This window comes from Phaenicophaeus curvirostris, chromosome 10 (genome assembly GCF_032191515.1).
Source record: "Phaenicophaeus curvirostris isolate KB17595 chromosome 10, BPBGC_Pcur_1.0, whole genome shotgun sequence".
Classification (NCBI taxonomy): domain Eukaryota; kingdom Metazoa; phylum Chordata; class Aves; order Cuculiformes; family Cuculidae; genus Phaenicophaeus; species Phaenicophaeus curvirostris.
In genome coordinates this window covers 3,900,454-3,924,362 of record NC_091401.1, presented here as the reverse complement: position 1 = coordinate 3,924,362, position 23,909 = coordinate 3,900,454, and the positions used below count along the sequence as shown (strand labels likewise).

The following is a 23,909-nucleotide window of genomic DNA, read 5'->3' as shown; positions in this document are numbered from 1 at the left end:
AAGGCACTTGTTTCTAATTTAACTCTGTCCTTCAATGGGGAAAAAAAAAAATCATTAAAAAGAAATTCTGTTAAGTTCTACATGCCCTTTGTCCAGTGTAATTTCACAAAATCTACTTAAAATTCACCAGTTTATTAGAATGTTTCATCTTGAATCAATGTAGTGATTTCCTCGGCCTTTTAGATATTCAAAGATTTTCCATCTAAATGGTTTTTCTCAACAGGAAAAGCCATTTTTATCCAGTGATCTTTCCCACGGGAAAGTGAACAACAGGACCTCTTTATTCTTTCTTTGACCTTGCACCTCTGAGTTTTCACGTTATCGGTTCTTTCTCGCAAATCCAGGCACTCAAATACCCTCCAACCCCTTGTCAGATTCACTCACATCCTTTGTCATAGTCTTAACACCAGCCTGAAGCTCTTCCTTCCTTCCTTAGCCCTTTGCCACCATTTCTGCTAACGACTTCTTCTGATATTGAGATCCACATTTCCTCTCGTGCTCTGGTCCCTTCACTTCAGGAAACTTAAAACTGCTTTTCCTGGTGGCGTTGTCCTCAAGGAGGGAGAAGATCTCCGGTCTTTTCCAGACTTGGTCCCTCTGCTTCTCTCCACGATGCCGAGTCCCTGCCCTGACCGCAGTCCAGTCTTCCCTGTCTAAAATCGGGGAACACCACAGGCATAGAAGCAGACAGGAAAAAATAAGAGGGGAGGGCACGGAGCTGAACAGAGAGCAGACCAGCGGTGGCAGCCACCACCACACCTGAGAAGGGACGTGCATGAAGCGGGACCCACAGCCCTAGCCCTTCTCTGTCCTGTGTGGGGCAGCCAGTGTGGGAAACTGCTCTGTGAGGAGGAGCACAGGTCCCTCTGAAGGGCTGCAAGACACGGTTGTGTAAATTGTTCCCCTGCAAGCCAGCTGCCTGCCTTCCCTTCAGGTTGTCTCCGGGGACGAGTCCAGCTGCTGTTTTCCCAGATCTTTCTGCAATGTTTGCCTGTTGCCTTCCTAGCTGCTCAACCAAGACGGTGGCCACAGAACTTCCTTCCAGGCTGCCTGGTTCTTAAATTGTCTCCCCGACCGCAGCCAGAGCCGTCAGATCCCTCAGTCCCTCTGCCTTCCTCCTTCACATTGGACAACGATCGCATTTCTCCCTGGTCTCAGCTGGACTTTCTCTGTACCTCCTCCTCACTCAGCACCACCTCCCTCTTCCTGAGGAACCACAGGAAATTCTCATCTTTCTCCATCAGGTAACAATCTAGGACTGAAAAAGAATCAATATGTTTTAACATTATATTTCTATGGCAGGCACAAAGATTCAGTCTAAGTTCCTATATCCATCTTTGATCTCCAGTTTCTCCAGGGCTATCTTCGTTTCTGCCAGATTTTCAAGCGTGAGACTCTGAAACATTGGGGTCCACTTAATTTTTCCCAGATATTTCTCTAGGATAACGTGGCTCCCTGGACTACGTGTATTAAACACATGAACCCATCCCCAGTGATGGCTTGTAAGTAGTAAACTTTTTCAAGACTTTTAGCAGAATCCAGACATCGCATTATGCAGCCAAACCCATCCCAACCCAAGGGATTTCCTAAATGATGAAGCAACAGCTGCAGGGTTTCTAACACCAGCGACACGGAATATCCTGGGAGCGTGGGTTAATATTCAGAAAATGAAGAAACAAGGACCGAACAATTTTGTTTCATGTGCAGAAATGGTGAGACTGCGATGCTGATCGCATCCTCTAAAACTAAAGGCACTTTCACAGTAAAAGGAATGAAGCTGGTGAGGCTGTTAGGAATGACCAGCCAGAGCGTGGAAAGAGATGCTGGCACTTATCAACTTAGACTTTTTTTTCTTAAGCTTCCTGACAAGCACTCCTTTTTCAAAATAGTATTTTGTTACTGCTGTTAACAACAGCAAAGCCTCAGGCTGCTGTCTCCAACAATGGCATTATTCCCCTATATTTTCTGCTTCTAGAGGTGAAATGACTGCAATCTACGTTGTCATTATCAGCTTTTTATCTTAATGCACACAAAGCTATGCTGTTAGGGAACATAACTATGGCTACTTTCTATGTAATTTAAGAAACTCTATAGAATAGGGAAAGACAAAAACCTGCAAGGCGTAGGAAAGGTAATAAAACAAGAAAGAGGATACAAAAGAGAATCAGAAAGAAGACAGAAGGCATTAGAATGAGGAACATCTGCAAATATGTTACAACAGATAGGAGTGAGGGGAGATGAGATTAGGTGTAGAGATTTCAGTGAGGAAAGCATAAGAAGGAACAGCAGACAAGACAGGCCTAGAAGATATTCAAATTGAAACTTGGAGGTGGAGGACATTGTATTAGGAAGAAGGAATGTACAGAAGAGTTGAAAACACAGACGTAAAAATGCACATTAAATAGAAAGGGGCTGAACCAGCAAGCAGCTACATTGGGACACAGGAGAGGATTCTTCGTATCTTAAGAGTCTTTTTGTGCATCAATTCAGAGTTGAGCTCTCTTTCAAGTTCAGAGAAAATGGCAAGAGCTCCCTCTGAAGGCAAAGAGTAAAGAGATCCTATTAGTACATGAGCTGATTTCTTATCACAAGGTACTTCAGCCCTGCCTGGGTTCACTACAGAATACACAAAATATGACTGGTCCTCTGAAAGCCTATTTCTCACCAGCCCTCATGGAAAAGAGTGAAGTCAAATGCAGCCAAGCTGGGAGCAAAAACTGAAGACAGGAAAGGAGACCAGACAAGAGAACACCTGAAGTGCTCTTTGAACATGAGAGAGAAACAAGGAAATGAGAGTGATCTGTGAGGAACAGGATGGACAGTATCTTCTTATGTTTGCTCCACACCAGTCCTGCCTCCTAGAAAGATGATACAGGCTGTAAAGGTAAAGGAACACTCTGGAGAAGTGAGACAAATACAGGGAAGAAGAGAAGACAGAGGTTCTGGAGAGAACCTGGCTATTGCACACATGGGTGAAAGCCAGATGTCAATGATGGCATTTTATGCCACAAGCTTGCATAACAACAAACCTGATCAGTCTAAGGGAATGTTATCTCAGATTGTATTATCTGCCTCTCTAGAAAGCTTCTTCCAAAACCTTCTTTTATCTCCTGCATCCACAAGTATCCTGGGACAGAATGAAAGACCTCTAAGCCTATCTCCACAAATGCAACTGTGGCTCGTGAGAAAGAACGCATGGGTCTTAATTCATGAGACTTCTAATTTATAGGCTTTGCTCCAACTCCTGTCTCTGTAAATGCTCTTTCCAGTTAGCAATGAATAAGGCCCAATTCTGATTCTTCCCTTAATGTCTTTATTTGTTACGCGTCAGAAGAAATTCACCAAAATTTTCCAAACAGAAAACAAGAGCAAAAGCTTAACTATCTGTACGTACAAGCCCCAGGATTGTCTGAAAAGCATCTTTTAGGGTAGCAATTGACCAAATAAAGAGGAAAGCAAAAATCTTAAGGCATGCAAAAGTAATTCACATGCAGAAACCATCTTGCAGAGTAAGTTATCCCCGAATCTGTAAGGTGGCATTTTCTGTCGAGCAATGGCACGGAGCTGGTAGGGCGGTGGCTTCATTGTGCTCCCAAAACCAAGCTTTGTATTAACTTCCTTCACTCCTTCTGGCAGGGTGAATGTGAATGCCTGTAATAGGGTGGAAAAGACAATGCAGAGCTCCATCCTTGCCAGCAGCTCCCCCATGCATACACGGTGCGCTGGGAGAAGACAGAAAATAGCAATAAGCCAAAGGATTTCTATCACCACTCCCTTTGTAGCCTGCTTGGGGGTTTTGTCTGTTTGCTTGTTTTCTGCAGACCTTGTCCTTTGCTCTTAACCAACTTTGTCATTTAATGATTTAGAGCAGAAAGGCTGCTTGTGTTTTCACCAAAATTCTCTAATATATATTTGCAGCAGGCAGCAAGACCTTATAGAAATGTCCAGGTTTACATCTGCAATCGTATTAGCATTATGCATTTTCCTACTACTACGATGATAACTGGAACTCTCCTCCAAGAGAACATTTACTATGTGACGTTACTTCTTTTTCAAACATTTCTACATGCAATTGGACTTCTCTCTTCCTGAAGAACTTTAAAACAGTGGAATGTGTTTATATACCTATTTGTAGATGCCTCCCAGTTATGCTGAAGAATGAATGGATCTTAAGTTGTTGCCACGTGGGGTAAATAAATCCTGTTTCGTGCACATACCGATTGAAAATGGTAAGAATGCTTCTCTGTTTACAAAATTTCCATCTTTATCCAAAAGCCTGGATTGAACCTATCAGGTGTCTCCCATTTTCCAGGATCAGACAGAACAGAGTCAATATTTGATAAAATCAAGGTGTTCTAAAAAAAAAAAAAGGAACAGCAACTTCAGTTCTATCAGATAAACAAATATTGACAAAAGAAAAAAGAATTTAGATGTCTAATTTAAAGTCTTATTTTTTCTTATTTTTTCAGGCTTTAAAATGTTTCACAAGAAGGATAATTTTTTGAGGATGTTGCGTCTTCCTTTCCTTTATTATTTGTTCTTAGTAAGTTCAATAAAACAAATGGTTCAGATTTTATAATGTACATATTGTTAAAATGTGTTGCTTTTATTTTTCCTGTTGTCACTAAGTATTTTTAGTTATTATTTATTCGGCTTTTAAATTACAGAATATCATGCGTATTAGATTAATTTTTCCCTGTTTTAATTAATAATTTCTGTAATGCTAGGGTTGCTTTGAGCAGATCCGCAAAAGAGGAATGAAACTACATGAAAGTCAGTGCTGGGATAATATTTTAAAAGAAGCCCTAATGCACCCTGAAGCTGCAAAACTTGAAAATACTTTGCTTTCATTATAGCATTTGCAAGATAATGCATTTAAAAGCATTTGATAAGAAAATAATTTCAAATTTCCAAGCTTTCCTGTAAAACCTTTTCTTCGTAAAACCTTTTTTCCATAAAACCTTTTTTCCAGTTTCAGATGGTGTCTGTTCACCAACTAATTAACCATTTTGACCAGGGACAGACCTGAGACTGCTGGAAATAAATATGTTTATTTCCAGTCACCGTTCGCAAGTTTTCCATGGTCATAAACAATAATCTAAGAACCTACTAATTGTTAGGACAAAATGCACATTTCCTTGGAAAAGGCCAACCTTAGAGACAGCCACAGCCTGTCCTCAATCAGGAAAACCCTCAAAAGCCTTTTTAAATGTAGTAAGGTACCAAAGACCTACTGATATCTGCAGTTCTCAGTCACAGACGCTTTCCAACTAAATGAGCAATTAAATCAAAACAAACTGAAAATAGGACGGTGGTTTTGAATCACTAGCTGGGGTGGCTTCAGTCATTTAGAAGTTACATTAAATCAGTTTAAAAAACTGCTACAAGTGATAGGAATGGTTGGACTCGATGATCCGGTGGGTCTCTTCCAACCTGGTGATTCTATGATTCTAAGTGTACCAGATATTCAAATATGCAGCATATTTTTACCTTTGGAATAGGAAATTCCAGCAGTTCTGTGTCCTTCACACTCTGCCTGGGAAGTGCAACTAGGAGTATATTACTGTAGCGCTGGATCTCGTGAATTACAACATTTGTATAGGGCAACTTTTTTCTGTCCTCATAGCAAATTAAACGGGAACGACCCACAGCAGCATCCAGCTCCTTCTGGACTTTCTCTAAGGAGGAATATTCAGCTTTAAATATACAACTAACAATCTATAAACACTATACACGTAATTTTTCCTATTGATTTTACAGTAAAAATAATATTAAACAAGATGAAATAGATATTAAAAAACCACTTTCAAATTCTCATTGAGATGATCTAAGTAAGATTTAACACTGAAGTTGTTTACAGGTTACGTGCCCAAGTGTAAATAATGATAGCAGACAATGTTGTCCTGTACTAATATTTAGTTTCCTGTTACATTTACTGCTCTGAGGTAATTTATAAAAATATTTGTATTAGTATTTGCTTTTACAGGCAGGGAATCAGCTGAAAAATGTAATATTGGTCATGTATTAGGAGACCAGTTTAGTGACTGATCAAGAATTGTTCTGCATTCAGAATCACATAGATTTTGCTTGTCATCTACAGACGGCCTAATTGCTGTTCTGTAATTACCTGCCTTGGGAAGCACTTACAGAAATTAATTTTTCTCAAGGACTTTTTTTTTTTTTTACTTACAGTCTGAGCTAAAATGGTAATTTCTGATTAATTCCTGAGCTGAAATGGTCTGATTAATAGTACAGCCTTTATTATTGCAATTAGATTGACCCTACACATTAGGAAACAGATGACTGTTCTAATACATTCTGAGAGGGTGAATGATCATGTTGTGAAAATTTTGGATGGGCAACTCAGTCTCAAATTTTAGGTCCTCTGAAGAGCTGTTAGGTAATAACAATGGGGAGACACTTTCTCCTTACTACCTCCACTATTTTCTTCTTGCCTGCTTCCTGCTGTGCCTGGTACGTTGCCTAAACACTCATATTTGAGACCTTTGAAGTGATTTGTATGCCTTTAACCCTTTCTATTTTGTACACACCGACTTTTCCTTTTCACTTATTTTACTCTGCCAACCTACATATTTGTTCTGTGAAGATCATTATTAAAGCGTATAGTTTCAAGATACTCACCCCAGACTTTTTTCTTTTTATATCTATTTATAAATAGATGCCCATGTTTGAAGTTTTAAACTTCATTAAATAAACACAGCCTCCTACTGTATTGAAATTATTTCTGCTGCAAAGAAGCCAGGGGTCATCAAAGAATAGCAGTTATGGATTAAAAAGAATCATAGAATTAGAAGGTTGGAAAAGACCGATCGGATCATCGAGTCCAACCATTCCTACCAAAATCTCATCCAAGACTAGACTCCTCCATCTGATCAGGTGAATCACACCCTGCATTCTGTTCAGAACTCTTAAAAATGAAACGTAAAACTACTAACCCGTGTATTAGAAAGAATTCAGCAGGAAAGGGATGCACACAGTTCACTTGGTTTATAGCCTTATAATGAGTTCCTCTGCTGTTCTTTGGATAAGCTCTATTACTAATTGAACATGTATAATTTCTAAAATGTTGCAGAAATGTTTGGCTGTGCTTACCTTGAACATCAGAATAAACCACCACATAGAGCAATGCCCAACATAAAGTGGTGGCTGTAATTTCTGTACCTGCCAGAAAGAGGTCAAAAATAGTCTGGATCAAGTTTTCTTCATCATAAGTAGCATCAGCATCTCCTTTAGTTTGCAGATATGAATTGGAAAGATCGAGTTATGGCAAGCAAAGAAAGAAGTCAAGTGCCTTGCATCGCAGAAACATTTACTGACACGATCCAAAATGAAGGGAAAAAAAAACCAAACCAAAAACAAATCAAAAGGGTAGAAAATAATCTTTCTGAATAATATGAAGGTACTTTCTAATATTCTCCAGTACATTTGCCACATTTTCTTCTTCAGCCAAATTAACTAATTGTACACACTTCCTACTGCTGCTGCAGATCCCATTATAACAGCAATTTCTATTTGTGCCTTAAACATATGCAGATCTGTTATTATTATGTATGGAAATCTACTTACATTATTACTTCATGCTCTTACTGCCATCTCTTAGTGTCAGCTTTTTAAAATCCATCCACCTATAAGCTTTTCCATGGAGAAGATGTATAATTCTAATTTCATATTAGACATCATTATAATCGAAGGAGCACTTAAAATCCCTTGTTGTTAGTGAAGCATAAGAGGAGCTCAGAGATACTCACTTTATCTATCTCATCCAAATAGTAATCAATAAAATCCCGATTTTCATCTGTTTTTCTTTTTTGTTTGTGACTTTCAAGTTCCTTTGCTAACAGAGTGTTCACAAAATTCACGCTGGACGTAAACTGTTTAACTGGTGTTAGGAAAAGTCTTGCAAGCCAGGGAAATGTTTCATATACCTATGGAAGAGATATTTTGCATATGTGGCATTACTCACATTAGCAAATTAAATTTGAATCCTATTACAGGCTTCTCAGCAATGGAAAGAGCAAATAGAAGACACAGATGACTGCGTCTTCACCATGACATTGAAGGGACAATGCCTATCCCATGATTCATTAAAGCCTTTTGTAATCCCATTTTTCCCTGGAGCAGAATTTCTCTTAGTTTTATGCCATAAATTTTGCGTTGTTATGTGCAAAGAATAAATGAAGCTCCTCTGTACCCCAATTCTTTTCTAGGCTGAATTTCAGTAGCAAGGACCCCACATAAAACACGACCCGGTTCTCAGTTTATTCAACATACATATCATTTCTATCTTGTCACTAAAAAAAATCAGAGCTAGGCTGGTTTCCTTGGTGCATCTGCTAACTGAAAATATGAATATCCAACCTTGGGTTTATTTTCTTGCTGCAGGATACCAAATGCACAGGGATTTCACACAGATGCACCTCCTCACGTATAAGGAAACATACCGTGTCTACGTGAAATACAGACCAGCTTGATAAAGTAGAAATAGAGCTGTATGGGTTCCCTGCTGTTTATTCATTGTTCTAAACCTATTTGCATCCTTGCACTTACACCATTAGAAAACCACATCTCATCAGAAAAGGAACAAAACACTTCTTACATTAATTCCATTCCTCTACTTCATTTCCCTTTCATTTTTTTCCCCCTTTTATAGATTTCACCATGTCCTTTCACTTTACAGAATTACTGCAGCTTAAATTATGCATTAGGCCATAATTCCTGGGCTCACCTATTTGCATGACACCTGCATTATAAGGATTTATCTTTCCACAAATCTATTCAGATTCCTGGCTCGAATGTTGTCTTCATCCTACTGCCTAATTCAGCTTAAAACTACCTGCCCACTTACCAGGAAAACAGATTAGTACCAATCATCATTAAAGGATCGCACATCATTGTGAAAGGACTGCGGATAGTAGGATGGAATGAAGAATTGGGCTAGAATGTTTTTGTTACCTGGACACATTATTAAGAGCTCTTAAGAGCAGCTTATACAAATGCCTACTGAGAGCAGTTTGGAAATAGCTGATCCAGTGTTTAATCTGATTAGAAGACACCTTAGGAATCATTCTACCTGCATCCTATGGGTGAGAAAATCATAAATAGTTTTGGGTTATTTTATACTTTTACCCGAAATATCAAATTACTCATGAAATTTTCTAGGACCTTGATCACAGGAGTTTCCAGTTAGTAAGAAACAGTGGAAGCCGTGCAAGATACTAAGCCAGAAGAGTTCGAGCAAATTCTACAGAAGCAGGTGGCCTTGTACATTGGTAAATTGACTTCTTGACTACAGAAAGTACTGAGGTTCCCATTCACAAACAATTCACGATAAAACTGCCTTTGGTTGAGGCCAACTGCCCTGCTGGTTTTGCAGCTGCAGCCACAGCTTCACGCAAAAGCGAGACACCTTCCCGTGGATCAGCTATAAAGTTAGGAGCTGCTGTCTTGATGGAGACAAATATCATCCAGCAGCTAACGTGACTTCCAGTGTGCGTTACTGAATTCTCATTAGGACATGCAGAAGTTGTGCAAGTACAGCTGTCAAAAGCTATAGGAAAAAAACTACCATTAAGCAATTTCATCATACGTCACCTTTGCACAAAATAGTTGCTCCACTTAGGTTTCTATGAAGTTATTTAACAATAGTGAGCAAAGCAGTAAAGACCCGTGTTACTCCTGAAACTTGTTGACAGTCATATAATTTCATACAGTGAAGAAACCCACTTTGTCAGGTTGAATTTAAGATAAGCCTATTTCAGAGCGTTTCAGATACTTTTACCTATATTTTACTACTGAGCTTCATTTATAGTTTCAAACCCTGGAGTTGTACAGGTAGTGCTTTTGCAAGGAAGTCCTTTTGATGAATTTCATTCCCTATACACCAGACATGGGAAATTTCTGTGCTATGATGAAGCATAAGCAATTCAAACTTTGAACCAGGCATCTGGACGTACTGCTCTGACACCTGCTCCAGTAATTTCAGGTGCACTAGCATTTATATTTTTAATAAAAGTAACAAGTAAGTTGCCTTTTTCATAGTCTATAGTCTAAAGTACACAAACAAACAAACAAAATCATTTTCCTCACAAAAAAAGAGATGCTGTTCCCAAATGCTGTTATATTATCAATGGATTCAATCAAGCAGTGAAAATTTTCATCATCTCTAGAGAAGCGATGTCCAAAAATCACAGCACAAATCACATTCGAGACAACCTGAACAACAGGCATAGTAGGGTCCAGAGGTTTTCCTATAAACACAGTAAACAGCATAGACCATTAACACTCACTGTTCCTGCTGTTCTCACTGAAAGGAGAGCTGACAAATTTCATAAATAACTCCAACATTAATTAGATTGTTGGGCAGCAAATGGCAATTTATTGCTTAAAGGCATGAGCAAAAAGTAATTTCAGACATCTAAAACCACTGTTGGTTAAAAAAAAGCAAACCTGTTGTTGGGAAAGGGCTTAGCAGCAGTAGCTGTCACAAAAATATCCAAATTTCACAGGACTTTGCCATCAGTAGACTTCATGCTCGGCAATAACCAGGTCGCACCTCAGAGGTTGTATGAATAAGCAGCCGAATTGAAAAGAGAACTACCCTCTATTTGTTGCTCATCTCCTTTGCACCTAAATAACAGAATAATTGAGCGTACCTATAGATTCACCGTGTTATTCAGCAGTACAACCTGAACAAACTTCCTTGTAATATAGCTTGAAGTCAGATTTCTGTCTAAAGGCTCGTTTACTAAAGATGAAGTTGTTCCTAAAATATCAGACAACCAATACTGCTAATGCTTGTGATGTTTTTTATCACATCTTCAGATTCGAACTTGAGCAGATGAATTCTTACATGTTTGGGTTTTAAACTCTTGGGGTGAGCAATACTGTTTTTCAAGTCTGGGAGATAAGAAACAGAAGAAAACACAACAGACACACATTGACTATAATATTAGGATGTGGAGTGAAACTCCTTGGCTTTGAAATATGCAGCTTGGGAGAAGAGAACTGGCAGGACAGGGAAGAACGAGGAAAAAGGAAGGTTTAGAATCAAGTGACAGTGAGGTGCTATTACTTATATGCATAAACATTAAATATTTACTATATATGTATAAGGAATGTAAAACACTAGGATACAAATTCTTGAAGCACTTTGCATTACACCTGGACTTAGAAACTGAGTTTGAGCATCGGCGCGCAATGAGTTAGTTCACCTACTTAAAAGTTCAATCAGTTTTTCAGAAAACCTGACCAAATTGTACATCAGAAAAAAATTATTCTAAGATCTTTTGGAAAATATGTTGAATAAGTACGAAAGAATTCATCCTTTCTATACTGGAAACACTTATGTACTCAGTAGCTGTTTCATGGGATATTTAGAAACCACCAATGCGACAGCACTCAGCACACAGATACACAAGACTGCACAGAATTAAAGACCCTGCTTTAAAATTTATCTCTTTCCTATGTGTAAGACAGTAATATTATCATGAATACTGCTTTGTTGATACGCACATCAGGTTTTAATGACATGTTTGATAGTAAGCTGGGAATTTTCGTATCAAGAAACAGATATTTTAATGATCCCCACCTATTTTCATGTTTATACAATTTAGAATAAATCCCTCCTTGGGTTTAGATTAAGACTGTATGAAAAACACTCACATTTACTTTTCACTCGCCTTATGAGTCAAACAATTAGTTGCCTGAAAATACATACTTTTTTAAGGATGTCACAATGAATTCAGGATTTCACCTGCAGCAGATTTCCAAAGACAGAGTATGGAGCTGGTCCAGGAGGAAATCGTCTTCGCATCCATTGCAATTTCAGAAACTGTATAAACAGCAGAGACTCTGCAAAAGATACCAGAACTGCACTTACTATTAACATTTCACTTCTGATTTAACAGGATGCGTTGTGTCTGAAAAACTGCCGTATAGAGAGAGCACTGATCCACTTTATCTTGCTTTACTGATACCTCCCTAAAAAGAAAAAAGGATCATGAAGCTTCTGTGCCTCTCAAGCCTTTGCTCTTTATCACTTTACTTGACCTCCGCATCCCAGAGAACTAAGTATTATTATTATTAAGCATCTACAACCTCATCCCATTCTATTGCAGCTACAAATCTGGCAATCATTGGCTGTTCAAGGGGTGCAAAATGCGGGTTAATTATATGCCTCCTTGTGCCATGACAAAAATCCCTGCCCGCAGCACTGGTTTCGTAAAAAGCCTCTTGCAAGAACAGAGAAATTGAAAAAAAAAATTCCTTAGGATTGGCTACACAACCAGGACCTGTGGGATTACTGAAAAGTTCAAGCTTATCAATAGCCTCCACGTGCATTAACCACCTGTGCTGCTGTTTCACTTGCCTCATATTATTGCTTGATTCCAATGTTTTCTTTAATATTATGTTTTTCCTCATAGTTTAAGGCTCTTTGGGAGATGGCCAGTTCTTTTAATGTTTTGCCTAGAGCACATCAAATAAAACAGCCTCTAATCTGCCGTTGGGTAACAAGAGTTTGATGGTTATAATGGCACAATACTTAAGTGCTACAGACTAGGAGAAGCCTGTCTAGAAAGCTGCCTGGAGGAGAGGGACCTGGGGGTGTTGGTTGACAGCGACTGAACATGAGCCAGCAGGGGCCCAGGTGGCCAAGAAGGCCAATGGCATCTTGGCTTGGATCAGAAACGGCGTGGCCAGCAGGGCCAGGGAGGTTCTTCTCCCTCTGTGCTCAGCACTGGTTAGACCGCTCCTCGAATCCTGTGTTCAGTTCTGGGCCCCTCACCACAAGGAGGATGTTGAGGCTCTGGAGCGAGTCCAGAGAAGAGCAACGAAGCTGGTGAAGGGGCTGGAGAACAGGCCTTATGAGGAACGGCTGAGAGAGCTGGGGGTGTTTATCCTGGAGAAGAGGAGGCTGAGGGGAGACCTCATTGCTCTCTCCAACTACCTGAAAGGAGGTTGCGGAGAGGAGGGAGCTGGGCTCTTCTTCCAAGGGACAGGGGACAGGACGAGAGGGAATGGCCTCAAGCTCCACCAGGGGAGGTTCAGGCTGGACATTAGGAAAAAATATTTCACAGAAAGGGTCATTGGTCCCTGGCAGAGGCTGCCCAGGGAGGGGGTTGAGTCCCCTTCCCTGGAGGGGTTTAAGGGACGGGTGGACGAGGTGCTGAGGGACACGGGTTAGTGATTGATGGGAATGGTTGGACTGGATGATCCGGTGGGTCTCTTCCAACCTGCTTATTCTATGATTCTATGAAATAACTTTTCCTCACCGTACTCCAGCAATGACCAAAGGTTTCACCCTGCCCATGTCCAAAAGTCCAGGCTCAGACTAAGCCCCTTGGTGGACTCAGCCTTACTCAGCAAGACCCAGACTGACTTTGTAGAAAGGTCTAGGAGAGCAGACAACAGGCAAAAGGATAAAGTCACCATGAAAGCAGCCGGATCATACATGGGTAACACCACAACAGCACAACGCGAAGCACGCAGCAAAGACAGAAGACCTGTCTAGTACAGGATAGAAGGATAATCTGTCAATTGTGTTCCACACAGTCATAACTTAACCTAGAACATGATGTAAGTGAAAAGTAGATATTCTCCTAATACTTCAATTACACTTTCTTTTTTTTTAAAATATCATAATTTAGCTTTAGGCTGCATGAATTCAATTATTTTTCACCTCAGAGGCCATATCCTAGCAGACAGGTATTGTGCAGATGTTTCTTCATCTTTGAAAGAAACCGTATAATAATTGTAGTATTCCAGAAAGGTGGTAAGATACGTATCCTTGGTGTTTAGAGTTTAGCTATAGGAAACTGCATGAGGTGCTACCATTATGAAAGATACTTGATATCTTTGGATGAGCGTTCAATAATTAGCATTTAGACCTAGTATCAATACCAAGAAGGAAACAAATTTCTAAGTGAAAAAGAGACAGATCACAATTACAGAGCATAAAAGAGAGTAGGTGTGGCTTGGCTAACTGCAGAGGATCACATAGTTCAGTTTTCTAGGGACTTCAGCCTTGGAAAACTGTACATTGGCAGAGAGAGAGAAGCGGCTAAAGCAGGCGGATATTCATTAGAAAGAGTTTGACTTCACTAGAAGCAAACTCATCTACACAACCCCAGATTTACAGAGGAAGTCATATGCATAAAAAAAAAAAAAAAAGAATACCTACCAGCAGTGAAAAGCTAAATATTTTATAAGATGTTAGGAATTGCTGAGCTCCTAATATTTCTAGTAGTGTGTCTCCTGATTTTGCAGTTCCTAAAGCTGCAGTGGATACGTACCCAGCTTCCTCCAGGACCAGTTCCCCTCCCCATCATTGGAAATTTGTGGATGCTGGACTTCAAGCTTCGTCGAGAAACTCTCACCAAGGTATTTATTGATCTCTAAGGTTGAAAATCAGTCTGAATCTATTTAACTTAAATTGTGCTTTGCATAGGAACAGTCTAAACTCCGAATTATTTTTTTTAAACCTCAAGGTAGATTATCAGCCAATTTCAAAGAATCCAAGGATCCTGCATTATTTAAAATATTTCCAAGTAATCAACACGATAATTGCTTTTCTCCTTGTTATTTTCTTTCTCTTTTAGATACAGTAATATTCACATGTAACACTATCCCAAGCACTGTTGATACCATGATATTCCATTGAGAGTTAAATTCTCTATTTCTGTGTTTATACCTAGTCCTGTAAACCACCCCAGTAGAAATTCCTTTGCCTGGCACCAACATCACTGGAACATCTCCGGGCCACAAGTGATCCAATCTCCATTAGAGGACAAACATATAATCTTAACTAACTCTCATTTTTCATATTTTCACAGCAAAAAGACCTATTGTCTGCAGTAAACAGATTATTACTGAAACAAGGCAGGAAAATTTGATTGCTCTTATGTTCACAGCATGATTCTTTTATAAACCAATTAGAACTATTAAAAATGTAAGAAACCTGCTTCAGACTATTTCAAGGAAAAATATACACATGATCTGAGGAAAGAAAATAGAGAAAAAACAGAACAATCACATGGAAGCTATAGGAGAGAATGCAAAAATATTTCTTTGCTTTCTTCAGAAGTTAGAGGCAAGAAAATACAATTATTTTGGTTTGTTAATAAAATAAACAGAAAAGCTCTGGGATTTTGCCCATAGTCATTTGTTCTGTGTTTCTGGGCTGATGGAGATCTCTGTTTCTCTTTAGGTGAAATTTCTAGAGATAGCCTTTCAAAAGATGTCCTTAGTATCTGTTCTATAAAGTACAATTATCCTCTGTTCCCAAAGCACATTACAACAGAAGGCTAATTTTCCTAATTTTTTTCTGAAACCTGTAATTCAGCTCGATGTTGGCAAATGGATTTAATTACAACTACAGAAAACTCTTAAAATTAGTATTTCATTGCACGCATTCCCTGGTTTATATTCGCTAATTTACTGTTATAAACACTTCAGTTCACCAACATCTATGGAAATATCTACACCCTGTGGATGGGACAGACACCTATGGTTGTACTAAACGGATACAAAGCAGTAAAAGAAGGCATCGTCACCCACTCGGAGGAATTTTCTGGAAGACCTCTCACCCCATTCTACAGGGATATGATGGGTGAGAAAGGTACCGTATGTTACACAAACCTGAAATATAAATAAGAAAGAAAACTGAAACATAAATAAGAAAGAAATGCTTTCCTATCTGAACACGCACACACGAGCTACCGCTAAACAAGCACACAACTGGGCAAAAGGTTCCCTGCAGAGCTAGCAGACTAAGAAAAGGAAAAAAGAAATTCTCTTGTTATAAAGCACACCACTGACTTTTTTTCTTCCCAAGAGATTCAGAGGAATTGGTTGGACTTGATGATCCAGTGAGTCTTTTCCAACCTAGTGATTCTGTGATTCTATGAATATTTGCTTAGAGGAGTTGTCATTCACTTGTATCACTTCTAAAACAGAAGACCATTTGTGTAAAAGACATCTACAAGCAAAGCTGATCTGTCCTCACCAAAACTCACTACCACTCATTTTCCAGGGTCACATTTATAAGCAACCATACAGCTGGGAGTCAAAAAAATCCTAAGCCAGAACCCAAAAGTCAGCATCTGAAATCAAGGTATTTTCTTTCTTAGTGGAGGCTGAGGGGAGACCTCATTGCTCTCTACGACTACCTGAAAGGAGGTTGTGGAGAGGAGGGAGCTGGGCTCTTCTCCCAAGGGACAGGGGACAGGACGAGAGGGAATGGCCTCAAGCTCCACCAGGGGAGGTTCAGGCTGAACATTAGGAAAAAACTTTTTATGGAAAGGGTCACTGGTCCCTGGCAGAGGCTGCCCAGGGAGAAGGTTGAGTCACCTTCCCTCGAGGCGTTTAAGGCACGGGTGGACGAGGTGCTGAGGGACATGGTTTAGTGTTTGATAGGAATGGTTGGACTCGATGATCCGGTGGGTCTCTTCCAACCTGGTGATTCTATGATTTCTCTCCCCAGCAATGAAACAGTTGCTTCTGTGTTCTTTCAGGTATCTTTCTGACCAGTGGGCACACCTGGAAGCAGCAGAGACGCTTCGGCATGACAATTATAAGAAGCCTGGCACTCAGTAAGAACAATTTGGAGCATCAAATTCAAACAGAGGCCTGTCACCTTGTGGACATCTTTGCAAACACAAAAGGTAAATTCAGTAGAAGAATAACAGAGAATTTTCTTAAATATAGTAGATCAGGGACTAAAAGTTTCACAATACATTTTTACAAATAAGATAGATATTCTTCTTACTAGTGGGACTTTCACTGGCTTAATTGCATTCTTCGCAAAAAAAATATTTTGTCTGCACAGCAGGCAATATAAAGTTGTTTTTTAAAATAAGGACAGTAAAAAAAAAAAGTGTTTATTATCAACACAGTCTTGGGGACAGATGGTAACAATTCTTACATTCAAGGAGTATAGAAAAACCCTATGTTCTTCTCCATGAAGTACACAATTTGTGACCTGCTGCGAGTCATTCCAGGACAGGATGCTTTTAGGCTTTGCCAGAGAAAGATCCAACACAAGGAACGTGTCATCCGCGTCCAACAAAACTTCTTTTTAAGGCTTGGATGAAATATAAACCAATAGAATTTAAGCAAGATGCCAAAATAAAGCAATTCAATATAAATGTCCTGGATAGCCAAATTCCTCACCTACATCATGTTCCACATTGACGTGAAAACACAGAGCTGCCCAAGGTCTCTCTCCAACTACTAGACACAGCACAATGGCCATGTCTCTTCCAAGAGCAACATATTTACAGATTTTTATAATGTAGGAGATTAAGAAACCATTTACTCCAAGTCCCTGTACAGCCCAAATCTTTGCTTTCCATGCAATGATTGCTCAATTTTAAACTCAGTCATTGTATTTACTCTTTCCAAGGACTACAAGCACTGGACTAAAGTCAGAGATGCTGTTTTCCACAGCAGTATAATTCAAAGGTTCTTCTTGCCATTGAAATGTGTATTTAATTTAATATTTTCTAGATCTAACCTTTTTTTAACTGCATCTTATTTTCATCCCATTACATAGGTTTTGCCTTTTCACTCTGTGGGAAAAAGAAAATACAGTTGAATTATTAAGCTGTACTTTAAAACCTAAAGAATATGAGTCATTTCAACATGACTCAGGGTGGGAAGGGGGCATTTGTTTTGTTTTTTAATTGCCAAACTTAAATATCTGCCTCCAGATTTGAAGGCATGTGTTCTAATTATTTGCTTGTGTTTTCACACAATCCAGACCACAACTCAAAGAAGGGAAAAGCCACCTACCACTTGTCTTCTCAAAACTGATAATCACTGTATTTTACAAGAGTAAAAAGATTGAAAATAAAGATTCCCTGCACTTACAATCCATACAGTTTATTCCTATTAAACTAGAATTTGCTTGTGTGAAGTTTATCTAAAAGTAGTCCGATCAGCCATTACTTTTGTAATTTAAAAAGAGTCTTCCTCATTTTTCTCACTGTAGACTATTCAGAAATACTCATGGCACCTCATGTATCCACAGGCAAACCTTTCGACCCCCACACTTCCATTGTCCAGGCCATTGCAAATATAATTTGTGCTGTTGTTTTTGGTCATCGCTTCTCCAGTGAGGATGAATCTTTCAGCAAGCTTATCAAAGCTATTTATTTTGTGATCTACTTTCAAGCTACCATCTGGGGCAGGGTAAGAATCCCATTTTCTTGTTCTTATTCCTTAAAGTGCATTTGCAGTTCACAGGTCAAAACAAAGTGTCAGTGAAGATTATCCCTAAACATTTCCATAACATTATTCTGTGAGTAACTGCGCAGTAATAAATTAATACATACCTTGTATATGCCATTACTGCCTCAAATTCTTTCTGTATGTCCATAAATCACATATCATCTGCATGCCAGCTCATCCAACTCTGCACTCAAGGGAGGTCTATTTAGATGATGTTGTTAGGAATTTGTCTGGTTGAATCTTGAAGTCTCCAAGGATGGAAATTTCACGTATACTCTCAGGGAAACCTGTTACCAGTATTTACTTTATCTCCTGGCAAAACTAAAACAATTCTAACAAATAAATAAATATTTTCTTACAGCTAACCAGAATTCCCCATATTCTGACTTGTGCCTATAGCTTCTCATCCTAGTTGGGAGCCTAAGCGTTGTGGTGACTCCACGTCGTTAAGATGAAATCAGAACTGGGTTCTCAATCTAAAAGAGCTCATTCTTCTTTTTCTTTAAAATCACAGCTGTATGATGCTTTCCCATGGCTTATGCACTGTATCCCAGGACCTCATCAGGAAGCGTTTGCATACAACGACTTCATGCACAACTTGGTTAGGAAGGAGGTCCAGACTCACGAGAGACAGGACACAGGGGATCCACAGGATCTCATTGACTTTTACCTAGTTCAAATAACAAAAGTAAGTATACATTTACCACACTGTCCCCTCCTTGGCCTCAACGCCTACTACAAATATTTGCTGCTACAAATAACCGCTAGGGAATTTTTGTATGCATACTTTATTTGTTCAGCACTGAAGATTTTTGTTTAGGTGAGCTGCTCACTGTTTTCTTCAAACAATGACGATTTCTATGTGACTAATAACATGTCTGAAATGACTCATTTCATGGTCTTCTTGTGAAATGTACCCTACAGACCAAAGACGACCCTACTTCCACGTTTAATAAAGACAACATGGTTCAGACTGTGGTTGATCTTTTGCTGGGAGGGACAGAAACAACGAGTACCACCCTTCGCTGGGCACTGCTCTATATGGTACAGTACCCAGAAATACAAGGTGAGCAAAGGCATTATCAGAGAGAACTGCATTGAACATTAAATCATGATGAACATCATTACCATGGAAGTACTAGCTCAAACACTCGCAATACATCAAAATAACTCTCAACAATTAATAGTGGTACATCAACAATTTAGATCTAGGAAATGAGAGTTTAATAAATGAAACGAATGTGCCCTTTCCTCACCCATTCACTAAGAAGCAACACTAGCAGAAATTAGTAGTAGCCATTCTTTTGTCTCACTAGAAGAGGACAGTAAATACATTTCATATACAACCCAGTCTCTTCCTAACCATCAAAGTGGAACAGCTTTAAGATACCCAGCCTGTGTATTTATAAACATAACAGAAATTACACCTGTATTTTCAAGTTTTAATTTTTTTTTTTGAAATATAGAACTCTGTTACCCTCACAACCAATAGAGATTAGTCTTAAATGAGAGATCATCTTGTGCGTTGGGGATATGCACCTTCTTGATCCACTGAAACCAATACAACAGTCAAACCCCGTGCCAGCACATTTCATAGAAACATAATCTCTTTTTTAACCCTGCCGTTCTGGACCATAGTAGTGCAGAAATCTGCTGAAAAGTAGGAGAAAGTTAAAATATTTTCAATTTCTCTGCAGAGAAGGTTCAAAGAGAGATAGAGGCTGCTCTGGAACCCTCTCATCTCATCAGCTACGAAGACCGTAAGAGGCTGCCATATACTAATGCTGTGATCCATGAGGCTTTGCGGTACAGCAACATTACTTCTGTTGGGGTCCCTCGACAATGCGTGAGGAACACAACTCTGCTGGGTTTCCACATTAAAAAGGTACAGAGTATACTCTCATTCTTCTTAAAGCTTTGAGCTACTAATATTTAGTGTTTATGTGACATTAGCTTCTACAATCCCTGATTTTGCATAGGCAGCATGTGGTAGCGCATCACAGATGGGGAACAAAGCCACGTGTTCTGGACCAGGGCTAAGTCTACAGTAGTAGACGCAAAAGGAAGCTTGGGAGAAGGCCAACGGCACAAGTAGCAAACAAACATAAAAATTTGAGTCTTTCTTCCCACTAGCCAAGTGTGGATGATGTCTGAGCATCAAAGCAGAACACGTGTTTTAAGGAATGATGAAGAAATGAGGTTTAATTAATGTCAAGCCAGCTAACTCTCACACATAAGGGAGCAGCTTGGAGCAACCCATAGTCATCCCTGATAAAACAAACCCACACAAACCCCACACACTTAAGATGATAGCAGCTCAGTGCAACGACAGATCTGACAGTCACGTCGACATGATACACATCCCACATATATTGAGCATAAAATTGATGTAATAGAATTGAAAGATCCAGAATTGAAAGGAAGGAGTTATGATTAGTCTGGCAAGTACGTAAACCAATCCAAGCTCCACTCCAGCTTAGACACAAAGACACTTCAGAAGTGCTGACAGAAGATAACTTAGGCAAAGGCAAACGTGTAAACCTTATGACAAACAGAAGGTACAAGGGTTTGTTATGCCTGGATGTGCACAGGAAAGGACCAAGTTGAATCCAAACACTGAGCTCCAGGTTCAAGATGGCAAATTATCTATTAGGGAGAAGGGAAGTCCAAAAAAAGAAGCAATCATACACGGGAAATACAATCTCTGTTTCTTCTTGCAGGGCACGCTCGTCTTGCCAAATCTGCACTCAGTTGTGTACGACCCTGAGCACTGGGCAACCCCTTGGAAGTTCAACCCAAACCATTTCCTTGATTTGGATGGCAACTTTGTGAACAAAGAGGCTTTCTTACCTTTCTCAGCAGGTAATGCCCTGATGTTTGAACACTCCCGTTTGCCCTGCCTCACAGGAATAAAAAGACTTTCTAAATTCAAAAATTTTTAAAAAATGCTTTTATAAAAGCATATTTTACACAAAGATTTAAAGTCAGGTGTTCCACTGTAAAAGCCACAAATGTCATCTTATATTTTTCATATACTCAAAGAGAGGATGAGTATGGCTAAGAGACATAATGCTTCCTCCTTTGTACGTGTATGGTTCCTACTACAAGGGTATTTGAGCTCCTTAGTCCCTAATGTATTAAATCCTAGTAATACCCTCAAACTGCAAAATCAATTTATTCTCACCTTACAAACAACAAAAAAATCTGTCAAAACACACAGAGAAAGGCGGTGATAAAACAAAACCCCATCTTCTAAGTCCTACAGTATCGTTTAGCACCAGGTTTTCTTGTATCTCCAGAAAATTAGCAAAATGCAGCAATTCAAAGATATAGGAGACCAAAAAAAAGTGAAAAACGGTACAAAACAGCCCTGAGAGGTTCTTGGGCTCCCAGTTTCTTCAATAAACAGAAGGAAAGCAGCACAAAACAGGAAGCTGGCATTATTTACTGAAAATTAAAATATAAAAAATAAACAGTAAAAACACTGGGAAGGAGCTCGTGCTTTTTATGTTACTGTGACAGATTATACTGTTATGCATTTGTCGTGGATAAAAAGCAAACAGTCTACCAAGTAATGTACAAAGGACTCAGATTAAACACAGTAAATCCAGATTTCAAAACCATTTGCCCAAATTGCCTGTAAATCCTCAAATCGTATTTGCAAAACAGGTATTTAGCATCTTACCTCCTTTACGCACAAAATGTCCACTAGTTTACATGAATCAAGACAACTAATTAAGATTACCATTTCAATCCAGAAATCTCTTTTTTTAACTTGCTTTGGTTGTTTTCTGTTTATATAATCTGAGTCTTTACATATCCTGAATATATTTGGGTTGGGTTTTTTTTCAGTCTGGAATAGATACCCTGAAATATATTGTGGAAACAATACACCAAAATGAGTCACTGATTCTGTATGTGCCTGTGTTTTGTTCTCTTAGCTTACATACATGCTCCTGGACACTGTTAGGGATTGTGAGCTACCAGGACCCACCTTAATTGCTGTTGAAGAAAGCCTGCTTACATTCTCCTACTTAGCTGCAGAATTGCACCCTGCAGTGCTCCAGTCCTCCCTCCTCAACAACCAAAGATGAAACTGTTAAGTAAGCGTTTTAAAATCCAGCTTCACTGCGCAGCAGCTCATGGCTCTCACCGAACAAGAAGCAAAATCAGAAAGGGAAAATCTCATCCAGGCTCTAGGGCAAACAAAGGAAACCCCATAAAATTAATCCAGTTGACATAATTAGATAAATACAGTTTTCTCAGTTCAATAAACGTTTCCCTCACCTCCAGAGGCATCTTCTGACAGAAGGAAATAGGAAATAATCGTCTTACATTAACAGAATTTATGGAACTCAGTAGAATTTTGTCGGATGTTCTTTTTCAGAACTTAACTTTATATAAGTAACTCTTATTCCCTTTCTTCTGCAGGGCACCGCGTATGCCTGGGGGAACAGATGGCACGACTCGAACTCTTCATCTTCTTTACCAACCTCCTTCGGGCATTCACTTTCCGGCTCCCTGAGGGAGTAACAGAAATCAATTCAGAGTATATTTTGGGTTCAATACTGCAGCCACATCCGTATGAGCTCTGTGCTATTCCACGCTAGTCTGCAACGAACTACAACACGGAGGGACTTTATTGAAATTGCAGATATTTCAAAAACAGGTATCGCTGCCTGAGTTGTATTCAAATGTAGGTAGCTCAGTATAGTAAACAATAGATAGAGTTTTTATTTAGGAGGTCTGAGCTCATACAGTGGAAATTTTTGAAATAAAAGCACACTTACCCAAGCTCATATAATCATATCTTAGGCGTATACACCTACATAATAATATGTTACCAAAGAATGTATTTTCACACTCACACTGGCAATTAATATTAATTAGATGTAGAGTTTTAGAGACTTGATCTGTATGGAGTTTCCTGCATATGTGCCCAGTCAGGTATCACACACTTAAAACGGCACAACTCTTCTGATGTAGAATGGATGCCTGAATAAACAAAAGATTTTATCCTTCCTCTGTATTCACAGGTTTTTTTTCTTACGTTGCTTCGCAGAAGGTACCAAGGCATACACACTCAGTTTTCACTCCTATTCCTTCCACACTCCCTCGAAGCATCATACGTTGCAGGACAAACTTCCACATGCATCAGTTATTACAGAATGGGGCCTCTTATAGTCCATTTAGACATCCTTACACCTTTTTATTTTACTCCCTCGGTATCTATTTTATCACAACTCTTGGATCCAGGTGCTTTCACGAATCCTTACTTCTCCTGTTCAGAAACTTTGTTACATCCTCCAGTAATTTCCTACTTAAAGGAAAAGGAAGAGCCTTTCAAGAAATGAAGAAAATAAAAGAAGATGCCACCATTTGTCAAAGCAGGCACAGTACAGATTTATTACTCAGTGTTTTCTTTTGTTGTCTCATCATTCCTCTACAGACGCAGAAAGTTTTGACTGCTCAGAAGTCAGCTGCAAGCATCCTAGATGCTTTCAAATTTCAAAGATCCATAGGAGCAAGCACAGATTACTATAGGATGCAGTTAAAAGCTAAAGTAGAATATTACATATTTCTCATACAGAAAACTAGTGGAAGACCTGATTTTCCTCTCAAACGTCTCCAATTATCCCCTTCCATTTGGTGAAAGCCCC

The 23,909-nt window shown here is 39.2% G+C and overlaps 2 protein-coding genes across 2 annotated transcripts; one reads left to right on the top strand and one right to left on the bottom strand.

The window, feature by feature from the left end:
• Positions 1–432: 432 nt before the first annotated feature.
• LOC138724727 (cytochrome P450 2J6-like) lies at positions 433–8,586 on the bottom strand. Its single transcript, XM_069864945.1, is given in 8 exon segments — positions 433–653; positions 3,489–3,722; positions 4,218–4,277; positions 4,280–4,355; positions 5,491–5,678; positions 7,114–7,248; positions 7,766–7,946; positions 8,569–8,586. Coding segments are annotated over 8 exon segments (1,113 nt in total).
• A 5,625-nt stretch (positions 8,587–14,211) lies between these two features.
• On the top strand, positions 14,212–23,094 carry LOC138724768 (cytochrome P450 2J2-like). Its single transcript, XM_069865002.1, has 9 exons — positions 14,212–14,400; positions 15,475–15,637; positions 16,533–16,682; positions 18,050–18,210; positions 18,764–18,937; positions 19,174–19,315; positions 19,947–20,134; positions 20,970–21,111; positions 22,681–23,094. The coding sequence occupies exons 1-9, from the start codon at positions 14,230–14,232 to the stop codon at positions 22,857–22,859; spliced, it is 1,470 nt and encodes a 489-aa protein (XP_069721103.1). The 5' UTR covers positions 14,212–14,229; the 3' UTR covers positions 22,860–23,094.
• Positions 23,095–23,909: the final 815 nt, after the last annotated feature.